The sequence below is a fragment of the Anser cygnoides genome, chromosome 17 (genome assembly GCF_040182565.1).
Source record: "Anser cygnoides isolate HZ-2024a breed goose chromosome 17, Taihu_goose_T2T_genome, whole genome shotgun sequence".
Classification (NCBI taxonomy): domain Eukaryota; kingdom Metazoa; phylum Chordata; class Aves; order Anseriformes; family Anatidae; genus Anser; species Anser cygnoides.
Window position 1 is genome coordinate 8,659,254 of NC_089889.1, and position 17,608 is coordinate 8,676,861.

Here is a 17,608-nt window from a genome sequence, read left to right on the forward strand (position 1 = left end):
TGTCTTCAACTTAGTCTGTGTGGAAGCGTGATTACCAGAGCCACTCCACAGATGATAGAATGGAAATGTCACATCACAATACAACCAGCCTGGTTTGTGTATGAGACATGTGCTTTAGTGAGTCTCTTGTCGCTAAGCTGGCTGACAGCCCCCTCAAGAAGCCATGTTGCTAGGTTTTACAAAAACAGATTAAAAGCTGTTTTTTCTTTTAAAGTTAAGCAAATGAGGGCAGGCCCCTAGAACAGGGTTCTGTGTGGTTTTCGTAGCTCTGTGGCTATTGTATAGGTCTATTGTATAGGTATGAGATTATGATGTGGTATTAAAAGTGCTAGAGGCAGGTAACCTTCTTAAGGTTTGAATTGGCATCATTCTTTCTTCTAGATCTCTGGCATAATACCTTGCTGTTTTGAGTGAAAGCTAAAGCTAGTCTTGTGTCTTAAATAATCATACGCTCCTTATTCAGGAGATTCAGGACAGTGGGCATCTTCAAGCCAGAACTGTTCAAGTATCTTTGTGTTGTGTATTGCCCTGTGGATTGTAGGAATAAGCTGTAAACTCATGCTTTCTTGAAGCTATAACTGTTTAAAAAATATATATATAAAACAAATGTTCTTTTTATCCAATACTATTGAAAAATGGTGAGAACTGATTCTACAACACATGTACTTGAATGTTGGGAAATCTGAGAATTTCCTATATTTGGCATTAAAACTTACCAAGCCACTTTAGCTAGTCATGAACCTAAGCTAGTGAATTTGAGGTGAAGCAAGACCAGTAATTGTAATCTTGCTTTATGGATGTGATCCAGTGTGGGTCTAAAGGCCAATAAAGGTCCAGTTTAGATTTTAATGTTTTGTTATTGATTTTAAAAATAATATTTAGACAGTAAAGATGAGAAATTTCACTAAATAGCAACACCTTTTTGTAAGTCTTAGCTATTAATACCAAACTGTACACATGTTAAAATAGATTGGAATTGAAAGGTTAAGTGTTATCCTGCAGATTTGATAAACTCAGTTGCTGTTGTTGTCACAAGTCTTTAAATGACTCTATTGACGGGTTTTTCTTTTTTTCCCTATTTCAGTGCCTTCCATTGCGTGCTAAGCGTTCTCTTGGCTCTGCCTGGCAGGAAAAAGGGGAAACTAGAAAACCCCATTAGCTGTCCATTTGCAGAATATCCAGGCTTTACTCTCAATACACAAAGAAATACAACGGTAGGAAGTTGTTTCACATCCGAGCCAAGATAAGGTCCTGGAGGTTTATTATTTTTGTTGCCTGATAGCATCAGGACTGGGGAGCAGGGGGCAGAGAAGGAACAGCAGATCAACATCCCATGGGGACAACAGAAGGGAAGACAGACAGATAGCTGAGTGCCGACAGCTTCAGTCAGTACTCCCAGAGGAAGTGTTGGTTTCACCAGATGAAATTAATACACAGAAGTCTTTACAGAGGCATTCAGATGTGACATTGTTTGGGGGGCCTGCCTATATGGCAGATGTATAAAGCAGTGAATCATATGTTTACATATAATTAGGTCTGTATTGACAAGCCAGGTTTTCCTTTTGTTTAATAATTTCCTACATTAACATCAAAGAGCTTGTTTTTATAATGAAAACACATTTCCCTTTTTGTTTTGCTTTGCCATAGCTCTGTATTAACTTCAAACACAAAATCATGACTCACACAACGGAGATATATATATGTAGATTTAGATATGTCCATATGCATTTATAGCCTCTAAAAATGTGTGCAATGTTATTAAGCTTCCTTCATTTGGATATATTCAGATAATCTCTGCTATACAATCTTGTGTGTCCCTAACAACGAATATCTGATATTTTCACTGTGCTTATTAACCTTCAAATACGCTTGAAAAAATGATTTTTATTTAAGATTCAATTTCTGGATCAAATAGATACTCTGTAGACAGCTCAGTAGAGTTTGTATCAAGACTTTATGCAGAAGACACTATGAAAATATTTTTGAAGATGTGTAGGTTGAAAAGTAATTTAGAGAGAGAATAGTCATATGGAAGAGATATAACTTAAAATCTTTGGAAGAGGAAGCTGTAATAAAATCCAAGTTCAGTAGAACTTTGCCTAATTTGGTTTATAAATACATTGAAATGGTAGTTTTAAATTCTACAGAATGGTTATATGGAGCTTGAGCTAAATATTAAATATTTCAGCATTAAGGACTTGAGAGCAAAGTTGATGAACTTTATCACCCAGACTGAGGGAACTAAAAAAGGTTTTAAATATCAGATAACAAGAAAAGAGGACTTCAGGAATGTTTGACACTGAATGGAATTACTAATCATTTGTATCCGCAAGTGTGCACAACAGGCTATTTGTTAATATTGAGTGCCATTCAGTTAGTGTTTATTAGAAACTTTCAGCATAAAGTTGCTTTATTACATATATATTTACGGTACTTAAGCAAATATTGCACATTTAGAATCTGCGATAAATTTTAAACCGTCTGGGTTTTTTGCACTTTGTGCAGTGGATGGTGTCCTGCATATTTTTAAAGAATAACTTTAGTTGAAATAATCTGAGCAAAGGCAATAGTAATAGATCTGCTTTCACAAAGAAATTGATATCCGTACTTTCTACTCTTATGGCTTTTTCTGTGTCAGATACATTTTGTCTTCTTTCTCCTTGGACTATTAAATCGCACAAAGCTCTTGGAAACGTGCACTGGAGGATGCCAGCTTTTTAGATTAACACTGCTGAAGTTTTCCAATGGTTTTTATTTTAATTTCTTTTTTCCTTAAGGTCGGGCTCCTGACACCAAAGCTCTCAATTTGGAGACAGTTGGAGTGAAAACTAATTCTGAAACTGGAAAGATCATTGTGGATGCCAGTGAAGCTACTTCTGTTCCTCACATTTACGCAGTTGGAGACATAACAGAGGTACTGAGTCTACATAAACTATTTTACAATAACAGGAAGCCAACTTTGTTCCTGACTAATAACTAGTCCCCAGATGTCGTCATGCTCTAGCATATATCTTAGTGTTTTGCTCTTTTTCATTTTGTACAGCTGTAGTGTTTATGCCCGCCACCTGGGTCAGTAATTTCCTTCACATGGATCTCGTGAAATATCAGCATTAGAGATTATTACTGATGTTTATCAGGGAATGTATCATTGGTCAGAGGCTCGTAATAACGTCTTTATCACTTCAGTTATCTTTCTAATAATGTTTTTATCACTTCAGGTGTATGACTTCATGCTGCCTTAATGCTGAGTGAAAGTAGTTCTTACCTTCTGATGTTGAATACACTTTTGGGGAATGACCACAACAATTCTGCTGAGATTAATCATATGATAGCATTTCTGCTTCCTGACATAACGTGGTCTGGACAAAAGTATATGCCTCCAGAACAAGAAAAAGCCATTGCTTCAAAAGCAAAGGCGTTGACTTCTGTCAAAGGATTCACATGACTTGTGAATGTTTATGCCAAGTAAACATTAGTGGTGGTGGTGTTTGTTTTTTTGTTTTTGTTCCTTTGTTTTTGTAAAAGGAAAAGGTATTATTAACTTAAGCAAAACAATTTACTACTTGTTACAGGTGCAAAACCAGAATTTTGTGACCTTAGTCTAGCACTCTTGTTGATCTACAGTTATCTGTAATAAGAATATTTTTCCCTGATCAAAGTGCACTCAAATTCTTTCAATCCCTAAATTTTCAGTTTACAGAAGAACTCAGAATTTCTACTCTAAGTTGGGAATCTTTGACAATGTTATAATATAATGTATGCTGGATTCTGAACTGTACAGATACAAGGAGGATGTTTTCATCAGCTGCTTACTGTTCCCAAAGAAACTGGGCAATAATATAGAATATAGAGACTGGGCATCACAAGATACAGAATTCTCATATCTGTCACTTAACTTAATGGAAATGAGCACATCCCTTCCTATTAAAGTTGCTTTTTATGTATAGTGAGGCCATCTTTATGAAAGTCTGGTAAATCTAAATACTGTGGTGATACCCAAACCACATATATAGTATGATTTGAGAGATCTTTTAAAGATTTCTCATTCTGCCACACATAAAGCTCCCAGGTGTTCTTGAGTTTTTGAAGAGATGTAACGGGTTACATAATGTCTTGGAATAGCCTGCAGATCCCTGACTGGATGCTGGAACAGTCGGAGACACTTAAATCTCATAAATCTATTGGCGATTCCTGACCTCTTTACCTCTTTGTAGACGTGTGTCTTCCTGTCTGTCTCCATCTTTATGTGAATGACTTGCTATTTCCTTTTAAACTGTGTGAAAACTCTTTCCTGCTCAGCTATTTCTCCTTTTATTCATTGCTCTCCACAACTTCTCTGTACTATCCAGTCACTCAGAGAGAGCTTTGGGGTTATGTACAGTTCTCCTTTCTTCTCTCTTCACATAGAGGTGCCCTCTGTGTTTGTCACTTCATGCTCTGGGATATTTCCTGAAGTCCACTTTCTTCTCAGTGACCTAAGACGCCTGCTCATCCCTGATATATGCCTTGGTTAGGCTTTCCAATTTCATAACTACTCTTTTTAATTTAATCCAATTAGCAGTTGTTAGAGGCAGTGCTGGCAAGGTCTTAAGTTCTGTTGCTCCCTTTGCTGCCAATCTGCTGTGTTATTTTGGGCAAGTCGTTTCCGTTTGGGTGCTTTTTGTATTCTGCCTTTTGAGGATTTAGTTGAGTTACAAATATAAAGTTAGAGTCAGGATGCTCTCATCTTTCCTATTCTGCATCTAGAAAATCAGGTCAACATTTACTTGTCATTTTCGTTTTGTTGTTAAAACCTGGATTTCCTTTTCCTGTTTTTGTTCTTAGTAGTGCAGATTTCTGAACCCGAGTTGTGTAATATGCGCTTCTAAATGTGTTAAGAACAGCAACACGCTTTTATACCGTGTACAGTTGGGAAAACTGGACAGTTAAATCAGTGCTCTGTAGAAATATTCTCAAGCTTTTGTCTCCATATGGGCTAAATATAGGGAATTAAGGGAATCACAATATAGTACTTACGCATTTATAGAGTTTAAAGATAGAAGGAACTATCTTGTCTGACTCCGTTACAATATGAGCTATGTAATTCCACTGGGTAAGCAATACAGTTATTTTGTTTGAATATCCAAATGAATTTTGTCTTTTGTAAAAGCAGAATAGATTTAGATAATAAGTTTTATTGGCATGGGAATCAGCAGTGGAACAAAGTTCCCATTGTTGGTGTTGGTGCACATCTCAGCTGGATACACTTGATTCTTCTGTGCGTATTCTTTAAGAACCACAAAGCTGTAGAGCTTGGCATGTAATATTGTCTGGGTGAGACCACTCAAGGGGCAGGAAAGGGAATTTTGTTCTCTGTGAATGAGCATCTGTGATCCCTAATATTATTTATAAAATAGGATTTAGTCTCTGGTGTCCCTCTCAGGATCGCTCATTGTTCTTCTCTCTACCTGCCAGATTTTCTTTGCTATCATAAAGTGCTATTGCTTATATGTTTGCAAGTAGTTCTCAACCTCTCCTCCTTCTTCCTTTACCAGGCCACACTGAATAGACACTAAATTTCTACTGAATAGCAAAAACTTTTTTTTTTAAATTCAGTGCCCTGGCTGAAAGGGGAGTAGTGAAAGAAGGGAAAGGGGAGTTTCATGATATGGTTAGAATGAGTGTTTTCATTTGGCAATCATACCCATCTGGCACAAATGGGAAACTATGTGTGCATGGGTGTCTTGTTGCACCCTTGTATGAAAAAATAAATCCTAATGTTATGCAAGCTGTTCATCTGGAGAAAGGGAAGGGGAAAAAATACAACCTCCCAGAGATTGGTCAGTCTGTCTACCATCAAAAAAAAGATTCTCAGACTTTGGCAAAAATATGTTTTCAACTGACAGGTAAAACTGCATTTAGGCATTTTCATTTTCTGTAATCATGATGAGGATGACCAGGCTGGAATTTTAATGTGATTTTTTTTTCAGTGATAATATAAGCTCTGTCTGTTAAAATCCTTCTTCTAGTGGTATTAATGTTGAAAAGCATGGCACAGAGCATGAAGAAGTTCTCTTAGAAGGAGGTTTATCATATGTGCATGCCACTATACATCTGTCATATTTCAAAGGGTGTTGTAACAAAGATGTGTAGAGAAGGTGGAATGTACTGTATGTTTCTTTGAATAGAAATAAGACCAAAAAAGAGTCGTGTTAGAACAAATACACAGTACTTCAAAGCTTTTTAAACTCTCTTAGGAGCCATCTTGTTTAAATGTATAATACATTAGAGGATTCTTATGAACAATTTGTATCCATAATAATCATGAGGGCAGTTCTACACATGACTGCAAAGTGAATGTTCTTTTCAAATATTTACCAGGGAAAGTCTTTAAGCCATTGTTTATGAGAAATTGGACTTTATCTGCATGGATGTTTTTGTAATTAGTTGGGTTTTATGGAATGCATAGCAGTGCTTTCACAATTTTATCTCTAGTTCCAATCTTCTATTCATTTCTGGAATGCCAAAACAACATCTGTATTTCCTGCTACAGAAATGATTGGCAGCCATGTTTCAGGCAAATGTGTGCAAGAAAAAACAAATGGCAAATTTCATCTGCTAAATGACATTTACAGACTTGAAAGTCAAAATGCTGTTTTTGAAAAACCATGACGATGTATCTTAGGGGAAAAAGGCATAGACTTACAGTTTTGTCATTTGTCGTGAGCTATGGGGAAAAATAGGTTTGTCTTTGTAAACAGAATAGTAGTGTCTGTTAACAGGTTAGATATAATGTTTCGGTTTATTTTTTGCAATGAAAGTTTTAGCATAAGGGGTTATTAGTATAGATAAAAACAAATGTGTTTTAATATGCAGATAATTGATACAGTATGTGTAATGTAGTAAACGGTAGCTAACACCATGTACAGAACTTGTTTAAGGGAATATAAAGAAAAGAGAAGCTGGGAAAGAATGGTTTCCAGTAAATGCTCAGAAAAGTCAGGTTAATGAAGAAACATTTGAAAAACTTCAATGTATGTGGTGGGAAATCCTTATTTTGTTTTCTGCTGAAGGCTGTTTTTGAGGGCTTGCTGAATGACCAGCTCCAAAGTGGAGTTTTGCATAAATGTGGCAAGTGTTGGATCTAGATAGGACCTGTATGAAGCAAAATTTCACAGTCTTTATAAAGCATTCCTCATTGTCCCGTAAAGGTGTTGTTTTTCAGTTATGGCTTTCTTATGTCTCCATATCTTTCCTTCTAGACTTGTGACCCCTTTCCTAATCTCAGACAGGCATCTTGATACAGTCTTAGATGAACTCTTAAATAACTTTCTTTGACTAGATTTATGAAGTTTTCTCTGGCTTATCAACGTCAATGGACTATTCTTCCTCAGGCTTCAAAAAACTTGCTTTGAAGATGCCATTTTTCAGTTTGCAAAAACTTCCAGCTTCTTTAAAACTAGCATTGGAGTTCTGATGCTCCAGTGGCGTTGTGTCAGCACTAGAAATTAGGATTATGGCACATTGCTTGACCTGTTTGCATGTAAAAAGTAGTCAGGACTTGTGGCTTGAATTGAAGCATGTCCTGGTCGTATTTTGCTGTTATGTCATTTTTCATTTGCAGGAAGTTAGCATTTGCCCACAGAACATCCTTTTCATGCCTCTCCCTAACACCAGAGCCTGAGATTAGGACCAATTCAAACTATGGGTTGCAGCGTGGGCAAAATAGTGTTCCTGTTTCCCAATCCAGGGCCAACATAGAGAGTCTATGTCTACAAATAGCGAAGTTTGCGCCTGTTGACTCCGTGTTCTGTAAAAATGCATCGGGCAACTTTTTTTTAAAAAAAAAGTTCTGGTAGATTTTAAAACACTGTTCCTTATACTAGTTTTTTTTTTTTTTTTTTTCCTGCTTTAAAAAGACCATCTGGTAAGCTTACCGATGGCTTACTTTGGAAAGAGAGGGTGAAATGGATGGTTAACATGTTAACATCCTCTGCTTTTCAGGGAGTGACATAAGATGTGAGGTTTTTATACATTGATTGTATGCATGTTTGGACGGAAATTATTAGTGCCTTCTCCATTTGGAGCACTGGCTGCTAAGCTGGAATTCCAAAGATTTGGCCTTCCTCTGCCCGTTGTCCCAGGAGAAATCCTTGGATGCTACTTCTCTTAGGTAAAACAAAGCTTTGTGCTCTTTTCTCAGGGCCGTCCTGAATTGACACCCACAGCAATAGCTGCAGGAAAACTGCTGGCTCAGCGTCTTTTTGGCCAGTCTTCAGAATTGATGGACTATGACAATGTGAGTTACTTCTTTTTTCAGTAATAAAAACAAATCTTTCTTTTTTCTTTTTTTATTTTTTTTTTCTGAAAAGGGTATTTAAAGGAATTGTATTTTTCCATCTGGAATCTAGTTTTGACAGCCAAAACAGATGTGTGTGACAGAGCTGCTCTTCTCAGTCATGCAAAATTCTCCTCTGCAGCTGCTTCATATGGTTCACAGTAACACTTTGTATCCTGATGAACAGGTACCTACTACAGTTTTCACTCCCTTGGAATATGGTTGTGTTGGGCTGTCGGAAGAAAAAGCCGTGCAGTGTTACGGATCAGATAATATCGAGGTATGAAAATATTTTTAATTTATAGCTTGTGTCAGAGTTGTACTATGGAAAAAATAAAAGTCCCCCAAATGCTGTATTTGCAGCTAGGGAGTTGGTGTCTTCAGAAGAGCTCAGGACTTTAAAAATATTGCAGTATGTCATAATGGAAACTATTACCTAGTGGGCTTAAAATTATTGGCTGTCTGATGGTTTTAACCTAGCTGCCATTTCAATAAATGATATTGCACAGCATCATTAAATAACAGTTACGTTCCTTTTAGTTGTCAGAAGTGCAGGTCAGGTTGTTTAGTCTAAGTTTTATGGATGTCCCCAGAAACATTCTCACAGGTTGTTCAATGTTATCTTTGTGGCTGAAATATCTTGATATGATGTGTGTGCATTGCATTTTGATGAAGAAACCTGATATGCCATATATTCACACCCAACCTTCTGATATGAGGATGAGATTAAGGTACGTGTGGTGAAGAAATTCATAATCACTATATAATAAGACAAAATTCAAACAAATCACACTTGAAAAGATATTTTATGTTATTTTTATTCACTCATCAAAAAGAATGTCAGTATATGATGCAGTAATTTATGGAAATACAAAGTGCAGTACTCTACTTCAGTTTGTTATTAGTTCTGATTTTAATGCTTTTGAAATATACCTGAAGTTTATACTTGAGTGTTCCAGAATTGTTACCTGTTTTTTTTGTTTAAAATAATGAACATGAATTAATGTTTTTTTCTATAACGTTATCAAATATGTAGTAATAGTAATGGTTATAATATAAAACATCATTTTTTAATGTAACAGTGCATTCTAATACAAATGTTACTGTTTTCCTTACCAGGTATACCATGCATATTATAAACCTTTAGAGTTTACAGTGGCTGAAAGAGATGCAACTCAATGCTATATGAAAGTGAGTGTTGTGAGCATTTAACTTGCTTTTAACTTAAAACAATATACGTGGTACAGCCAGCTTTGAGGAAGACTGTCTAGCAAAAAAAAAAAAGAGCACTTTCTGAAATGGTTGAGATCTTTTTTGGTGATAGCCTGTTTCTCTAGCGTAACTTCAAATATTTAATATTTATTACTTACTCCATTGCATCTTGAAAGTGCTTTGTAGGTATTAGCATTTTTCAGAAGTGATGTTCTACTGATTGATACCATCTATGGGCTGCTGTTAAGGTCCAAACAAATATTCTAACTTCCATAGAGATCAATCTCTGCTTCCCCCAGTGAAGTTCTTAACTAGCTCTAGTAATATTTGAGGCCATCTCTTATGAAAGTATACAACCATTTAAAAAAAAAGATGCACAAGGCTAACAAAACTAGCATAACTGTTCCCTGTCTTAGTTATGAAAATAAAAACCACCTGGTTTAGACCAAAATGTTGGATTTGAAGCATGTCTTCTAGAGCAATCCAATTTCTTCACTCTTCAAAAGTTCTGTGATACACTTGCCCATAATAGAGAATCTTAAATAAGGTATCTGATTGTTAGAATATATCATAGTTTTCTTTTTCATTCTTTTCTCCTAAATATTAGGGAGCTGTCTTACTGGAATAAATGTAATAATTGCTGTATGTGAATCACAAATTATTATGCTATTCTGATTTTGTTAAGTAAGGAATATCCATTGTTAATAGCTGTAACCAGTTTTTCTAATATTTTGTCACATTGGACTTTTGTAAGTAGCTTAGCAACTTTGCCTTAACTATCCCAAGCGCCATTGCAGCTAAGGGGATGCTAATTCTTTTAGCTATTCCCTTTGAATTGTGTCAATGAAAGTGAATATTTGAGAACAAAATAGTAATGTCATAATAAATGTTGGATGGCATTGAATATGGTTCTTGTTAAACTCCCCAAACAAACGAACAAACGTTGAACTTAGAATTTAACACTGTAGTGCAAGAGGGTTTTTTCTTTAAAACTTTATTTAAACTACCATGTCAGAATTGCTGCTGTTACTGGGATTCTTAATGACAATATCCAAGTCTTTACTGAGTAGCAGAACCAAACAGATTAGTGATGATGTAATGCTTGATGGGATGGTATAGGGATAGACTGATTTTATTCTCATAACGATAAACATGATGTCCTTATAGGAACAATTTTTTTTTTTTTTAGTCAGTTCTCTGATAAAAGTTAAGTGTGTATTGACTCAGGCCTTCACAAATGCTTAGTTACTCACCCTCATCTTTGCTTGCTACCAAGACTTGACTGCTGTTTAGGTTATGTGGCTGATGTGGTAAAAGCGTCTTGCCAAGCAAGCTTCCGTAAGTGTAAGGAATTACAAAGGCACAAAATATCTTATAATTGGTAGCGGTCATCTGCGGAAATACCGCTGATTAGCTACTAAGAATACCTGCAAAAGCTCAGACACTGAAGGTGGTCCTTCAGTGTCAAGATGTCTGTAGTGTAGCAATTAAACTAATGAAGGTATTTTGAAATTTTCATACAAATGACAAACAGAAAAGTATTCAATATACCACAAATTGTTGCTGTCAGTGGCTCCCTGAAGTCTGAAAGAAATATGCTAATAAAGCTTTGATTCAGGAAACTGCTCAGGGACAAGCATAAGATCTATTGAAGTCACTAAGATTTAAGCAAGTGCGTAAGTTCTTGGCACAGTGGGAATTGACAGCTGAACTAGGATCTCGGGGCACTTCAATTTCATTTAATTCAACTTCGTGCCTTATCTTTAGATGTTCTAAGAAAAGATTTCTATGTAATGTATTGTTTTCAGATGGTGTGCTTACGAGAGAGAGAGCAACGAATCCTTGGCCTTCATTTCATTGGACCAAATGCAGGCGAAGTTATTCAAGGATTTGCTCTTGGAATCAAGTAAGTACAAAAGAATGTCTCTAGTTTCTAAAGCCTGCTTTTTAAATTATTGTAAGATTATAAAAGATAGCTGCCTAGTTTTGGCAACACTATAAAGAATCCTTGCTTTTTGTTACTTTATGTAGTATTGCACATATTTCTACTAAAAATACTGCAGTTCTTCATTAAGATATACTGGATTTAGCTATTGTAATACCGGATATAGTTAAGGAACAACTGATGAAAATACATCGTTGGCTCAGTATCATTAAAGCAAAAATTATAATTGTGCATTAACAAACTAATGTTAGTTTTCTCGAAGTGTAGCTGCTTTTGCATCCCATGCACAGGATAGGAAATTGCTGCATAGTTTTGCAAGTCCCTTTAAAAGGATATTTGTGTTTTCCATTAAAAGCTTTCTTACACCTGCCGATCGTTTCCTTTTTTTTAATCTCATCTTTAAATGTGCACGGTTTGCTCCTTAAAAAGTCAGCAAGGAGTTGCATGAATTTTAAGCTTCTGTGTATAAACCAACCAGTATGTGATAAGGTAAGAAGCAGTATCTGTAGGTTGATGGGAGAGGGAGGTACCTTTGTCTGGAACTGTCTGATAATTCCAAAAAGAAATGTACCCAAGTAGGTGAACTTTTGTGTTTTGATCTGGTTCCAGAGTTTACTCAGATTTGAATGTAGGAGTGCACTTCTCCTCACTTGTACATCTTTATTTTCACTTTGAAGGAGTAAGAAATGATTCCAGGTCCTCTCTGGTTAAAGGGAGCTGTTTTGCTCTCTTGTGTGCTAGACTTATTTGTTTTTCATTTCCCTTCTTTCTGCTGGTTTACATCTTCAGAAATGTGGATTTGTATATTTACATTATTATAGTTTTTTAAACTCATCTTTAAAGACAATAATCTGGGTTTCAAGAAATGCCCTCCCAATTGTGGTACTAGCTCATTGTCCTAAATATCATCGCTATTTTACTGCAGTTTTACTCGTGCAGTTGTGAGTGACTAGCATAAATGAAAAGCAGAAAGGATTAAGAAGGCAGGACCGCAACTATCATGTGAGCAATATCTTGGAAATCATTGATTGCAGTGTACCCTGAATACACATTTTCAACATGTGTTTGTAGTCCACTAATTGCCAGTGGTATAGATTCTAGAACTACATTTTTTAGGATGTCATTGTTTTGAAGTTTTATCCAAAATAACCAGTGAAAAGGAAGCATATGAAACTGGAGTGCTTTTCTGCCTTTCCTGAGGGAAATTAAAGCTTTAGCCACAGTAAGAGGTTTTCAGCAGGTCAGATTCTTGTATTGGTTTCTATTGTATTTCACAAATCCAGAGTTTTCAATGTGGAACACCCACTGTAAAAGCTGCTGTTCTCCATCGTCAAATATTAGGTCTCACTTCTGTTTCTCCAAAGGATGATTTTTCATCTTCACTCTCCACTTAGCACTCTGGTAACATCTATGCTCAGCGGTGCTTTTCGCTTGTTGGTGCTTTTTTGGATATATGTGGGACACCAGAAGACTTCTGTGACTCTTTTCCCTGTATTTTGTACAGACAGAGTACATTATTCCATAGACAGCTTGAAATAATTTTCACATTTAAGTCCATTTCAGCTATTCTTACAGCATGACCTGCCAGGAATAGCAGCTCAAAGGAAAGTCATCAAATCTAAGAATGTTATTGGACAAGGAAAGGAATTAGGCTAGTGGGATTTTTAGCTCAGCTTTTTGTTCTCTCAGATGATGGAATTTTTCCTCCTGCCTATAGCATTGGTAATTTCAGTGTAAGCACTAGACTTTGTTAACAATCATAGAAGAATATTCTGGTATTACTTCCTTCATGAGATTGTTGCCTGCAGTCCTAATTTAAGATGTTCTTCCTGTGTATGCGTGGATATGTATGTATGTTTTTCCATCTGGAGTTGTTGAAACACATCTATGTACAAGAAAAGCTGAAGGCTGCAGTTTTGTCATATGTTTTTGCCATAGGCTCAGTTCCTACTTGGGATAAATTGCTTAATTCTCTCTGTCTCAACTCTTAGGACAACTCTTCTGTGCTTAACAGTGTAGTGCATTTAAATTTTGTTGTGCAAGTGCCTAAGAAATAATAAACAGCACTGAAGAATAAATGCTATTCTTCTACCTGATAAAATTGACAAGAGTGGGATTAGCTTGACGTTTTAGGACATTCTACCTGCTTCAGGGTGAACAGTGTATGACTTTGTGGGTCTTTTTTTTCTTTTTGGTAGATGTGGTGCTACCTACCCTCAACTAATGAAGACAATTGGCATTCACCCTACCTGTGCTGAAGAAATTACCAAGTTGCATATTACAAAACGTTCTGGCTTGGATGCAACAGTCACAGGGTGCTGAGGTTAAATACCATCCCTGGAAAGAAGGAAAAAAAGCACAAAATATATCTGAAAAGAAAATGGACACTTGAGTTGAAACAGATGACTTAATGAAACTCAATGGCTTGAGTTCCAGAAATCTTTCTCATTCTTCCTGTAGACAGCTTTTTCTCACAGCCAGACAAAGAAATGGTCTTCACACTAGCTTTAAAGCCAATGCAGTCGTGCTGTGACAAATCTCTCTTCCAAAGTGCATATAACTCTTCTCTTGTTAGGAGCTTGCGAATAATCACAGCTTTATGTATAAAAGTATATCTGAAATCATTAACATCTTGAGGTCTTCTTAAGTTTAAACAGTTGTTGTCTGAGTTTCTATGTTGGTATGGCTGACTGCCAGCAGAATTTTCTCGCACTGTTTGTGTACAGATGCCAGGCATCAGACCGGGCTTCCCTTAGAATTTTGTTGATGGTCCTATCTCCTAAGTACTTGGATAGTTCATTACTGATCCTAATATTGAACATTGAATCTTTTTGCTCACTAGTAGGAACGAGTTCCCAGTGTACGCAATAATAGGTAAGCAATCATCTTTTTTTTTTAACCTTCAAAATGTAGTATAATATCTCACAAATTACTGCTTAAACACTGTATATTAAGCAATGTTGAAAAGTAGAATCAAAGCCACTAATAATCCAGCTCATGCAGCATTTTGTGTTTGTTTTAGAATGTGGAAGTCTGGCCGATGAAGTGGTGCATTTTCATTGGTTTTGTTTTTAATACTGTCTAACTGATGAGCTGGTTTCTGCTTTTAAGTGGATTTAGATAAAAGCATATGTTACTGAAGGGAACTATATTAAACAGTGAACTCAAAAAGAAATGGCCCTGCTCAGAACACACATGGAAAATAATTATCTGCAAACTCTTTTTTCAGAGTACTGGCCAGAGTAAGAAAGCATTAATCTATTGCAAGTTTCTTAATGCAAGTTTCTGATTATTTTCCTGCTATCCACAAGGGGGAGATGCTGGCTAATTTGTGGCAAGGAAAAAACAAAACTGATAGTGGAACTTGTTCTGCGGAAGCCTGTTAAATAGGTAGCGTGACAAAGCCACAACACAAAACAAACTTCATTAAATTTCAGTCTAAGTTGCAGTTGCCATCATGTTGACATGCATAGTCAGTTTCTTGCATAGTAGAATTGTACATGTAGGAAAGGGAGAGATCAGAATGTATACTTCTAGCAATTAATTTATATCAGTGTTTTTGCATGTGTAATTTGATGTTTTCATAGCTGTCCTATGTTCTGCTTGCTACACGTTTTGGAAGAGCAGTCTGATCATGCATATCTTTTACTATTTTTTCATTGACTATTTTGCTGCTACAGATTGCAGCATGATTGATTTATTTCAAGTGTGAAATAGTTCTTTACTGTGAAAATTGTACTTGTCAGAGAAACTATTGCACAAAAATTGATCAGACATTCTAAAATACGTAGTAATAGCATTTATCATGCTCTTGTTTTCACTCGAATACTCTGTTTTTGAGGATTTGCTCTGACTTTAACAGTGACAAAAGAAATACTAAATGTTTTCTGTTCAAAGTTTCCTTATATTTCTGATCCATGAAAAAGGAAAGGCTGATGCAATTTGACTGCAAGTGGCATTCCCTATCAGATGTGCTGTTGCAATTTTTTTCCTATGAAATCATCAGTAAGCTTGTAATAGGAAAAAGAAAATTCTTTGAGTGGAAGTGTAGTCACAATACTACCTAAATATTGCCTTTAGAGGAAATGGTATGAAAACCCTACTAGGAAAAAAAAATTCCAAGCTGTAAAAATGTTTGTAGTAGATTATATTTTTGAAAATAATTTATAATATAAATTATAAAATATAAAATAATTTTATAATATTTTGAAACATTGAGATACTGAGCATCTCCGACTACAGAGATTTTGTGTTGAGAAACATCCCACCTCTGACTATACTCTAATGTGATGTGTGCAAGATATTTTTTTCCTACTGATTACCTATCATAGTTCCTTTTGCACCCCTGAATGAATATCAGTGGTCAGTCATGTGAAAGTGGCTTCTCTTCCCTGTCCTACTAATGCATCTAGTAGACTTTATCTGCCCCACAGACATATCAATGGAGAGATGAGTTCGTTTCATTCATCATAAAGTTGAAAATGATTTGAGACAACTAGTAAAGAGATCTCAAGGAAATGTGTCCTCAATATATTTGGTGTTTGAAGCTAAGGCCTGTCAGCATACTTGAAATAATAGGAACTCGGTTTTAGAATTGTTGTGTTGACTGCATGAAAACTGATCCTGTATCTTGAACTGCAGCCTAGTTCTCTTCCTCATTTAGTGGAAAATGTTGCCAACTGAGGTAAAACTAAATGTACATTCGCACCTACAGAACCCTAATGTCAGAATCAACAGTAAGATAGAAAAATGACTACTAGTATGCTTTGTGCTTTTTTTCCTGAAGGATTCTTTGAGGAACTCTCCAGGGATGGTCCTTAAGAATTGTTTTTAAAAGCCTGACTAATGTCAATTGGAATGGCTGATGTATGCCACAAATTATTATTACATGTGAAAGTTAAAAATAATTTTAGTCGGGCTTTTTCTCAGGATGCCAGCTGATGAAGTTTTGTTTGTCAAACCACAGCATGGTGCAAACAAGTCTGAGCATTGCTGGGTCCCTCATATGTATTATCCTGATATTTATTGTGATGTGAATTAACAAATTAATAAACATTGTATTTTTTAGTAAGTGCTTGTATTTGGTTAATTTTGTACATATGGCTTCAGCTTGTAAAAGATTTATTTTTTGATCTTAACGCTGTTTCTCGTGGTTGAAGTACATGTTAAGGAAACTAGTAGTAGTAGACAGACTCAGGCCTGTTAATAAGGAAATGTTGATACCTGTTTTTCTCTGATGTGTAAACTGAATATCCATTATTCTGGGCTGAGTGACCTTCTAAACTATTTTAAATTTAAATTAAGAGCACCTCTGGACACAGTAGATATGGTTTCAAATATTCTATTTATCCAGCTAATGAGGTCTAACAGGTATGTTCACAGTCCATGTGTGTTGACGTGCTTTGTGAAGACTCATCAAGAGGTAACTTGGAAACTCCCCTGAAATGCAGTGCAGTCAGAGTGTTGTGCAGGGCTGCGCTATTATACATTTAGCTGTTTGGGTTTTAAACTAGAAAACATAGTGGAAAAAATACGTTACAGCAAAGCCAACTAATAGCTGTGGGTACTGATAGATAAAAACACTGGAAAATGAATGAAGAAATGCTAGCAATATAAGTTTAAAAACTCTGAGAAATTTCTGTCAGAAAAGAAGGGGGCTGCATTGTTTGAATTAATCTCAGATTTTTTTCTTTACATTCAGTTATTTTGATCAGAAGTTCCCATTAAGTTGGGAGATGCTGAGCTTCTGAAAATGACTAGTTTAACGTTATTTTAGTAGCTTCCCTGGATTTGATACTGAGAAGGAATATGGACTTAACTACATTTAAAGTTATTTTTATTTCTACATTTTTACTCTGTTCTAATTTCCTGGAATATTTCACTGCAGGTTCTAACTAATTAGGATAGCTAGGAACAGTGGCTAAAAAGGGAATAAGGTAAGCAATGTTCTTGATTTTTTTCTCTGTATTTTCATATACCATTTAATCTTGCAACAAACAAGAATAACAGACAAGTATATAGACAGTGATCGTCATGAATTTATAAAATTGGGAATTGAACATACCATGTTACTTATACATAATGATAGCTTGTTCTGTACATTTAAGTTTTGCATTGTTATGCATTTTCATTTA

The 17,608-nt window shown here is 35.8% G+C and overlaps 1 protein-coding gene across 4 annotated transcripts in view; it reads left to right on the forward strand.

Moving 5' to 3' along the window:
- Nucleotides 1–17,383, forward strand: part of TXNRD2 (thioredoxin reductase 2) — a 34,696-nt gene extending 17,313 nt beyond the window's left edge. For 2 of the 4 annotated variants that reach the window (XM_048063896.2, XM_048063897.2), the window contains exons 12-17: nucleotides 2,778–2,914; nucleotides 8,183–8,278; nucleotides 8,505–8,597; nucleotides 9,437–9,508; nucleotides 11,338–11,435; nucleotides 13,673–16,545. In XM_048063896.2, coding sequence (XP_047919853.1) covers nucleotides 2,778–2,914; nucleotides 8,183–8,278; nucleotides 8,505–8,597; nucleotides 9,437–9,508; nucleotides 11,338–11,435; nucleotides 13,673–13,796 — 620 coding nt within the window. In that variant the 3' untranslated portion in view covers nucleotides 13,797–16,545. Of the gene's footprint in view, nucleotides 1–2,777; nucleotides 2,915–8,182; nucleotides 8,279–8,504; nucleotides 8,598–9,436; nucleotides 9,509–11,337; nucleotides 11,436–13,672; nucleotides 16,546–17,361 lie in introns of those variants that run through there. The other 2 variants (XM_066979141.1, XR_010825577.1) reach the window with 2 other exon arrangements.
- The last annotated feature ends 225 nt before the right edge of the window (nucleotides 17,384–17,608 follow it).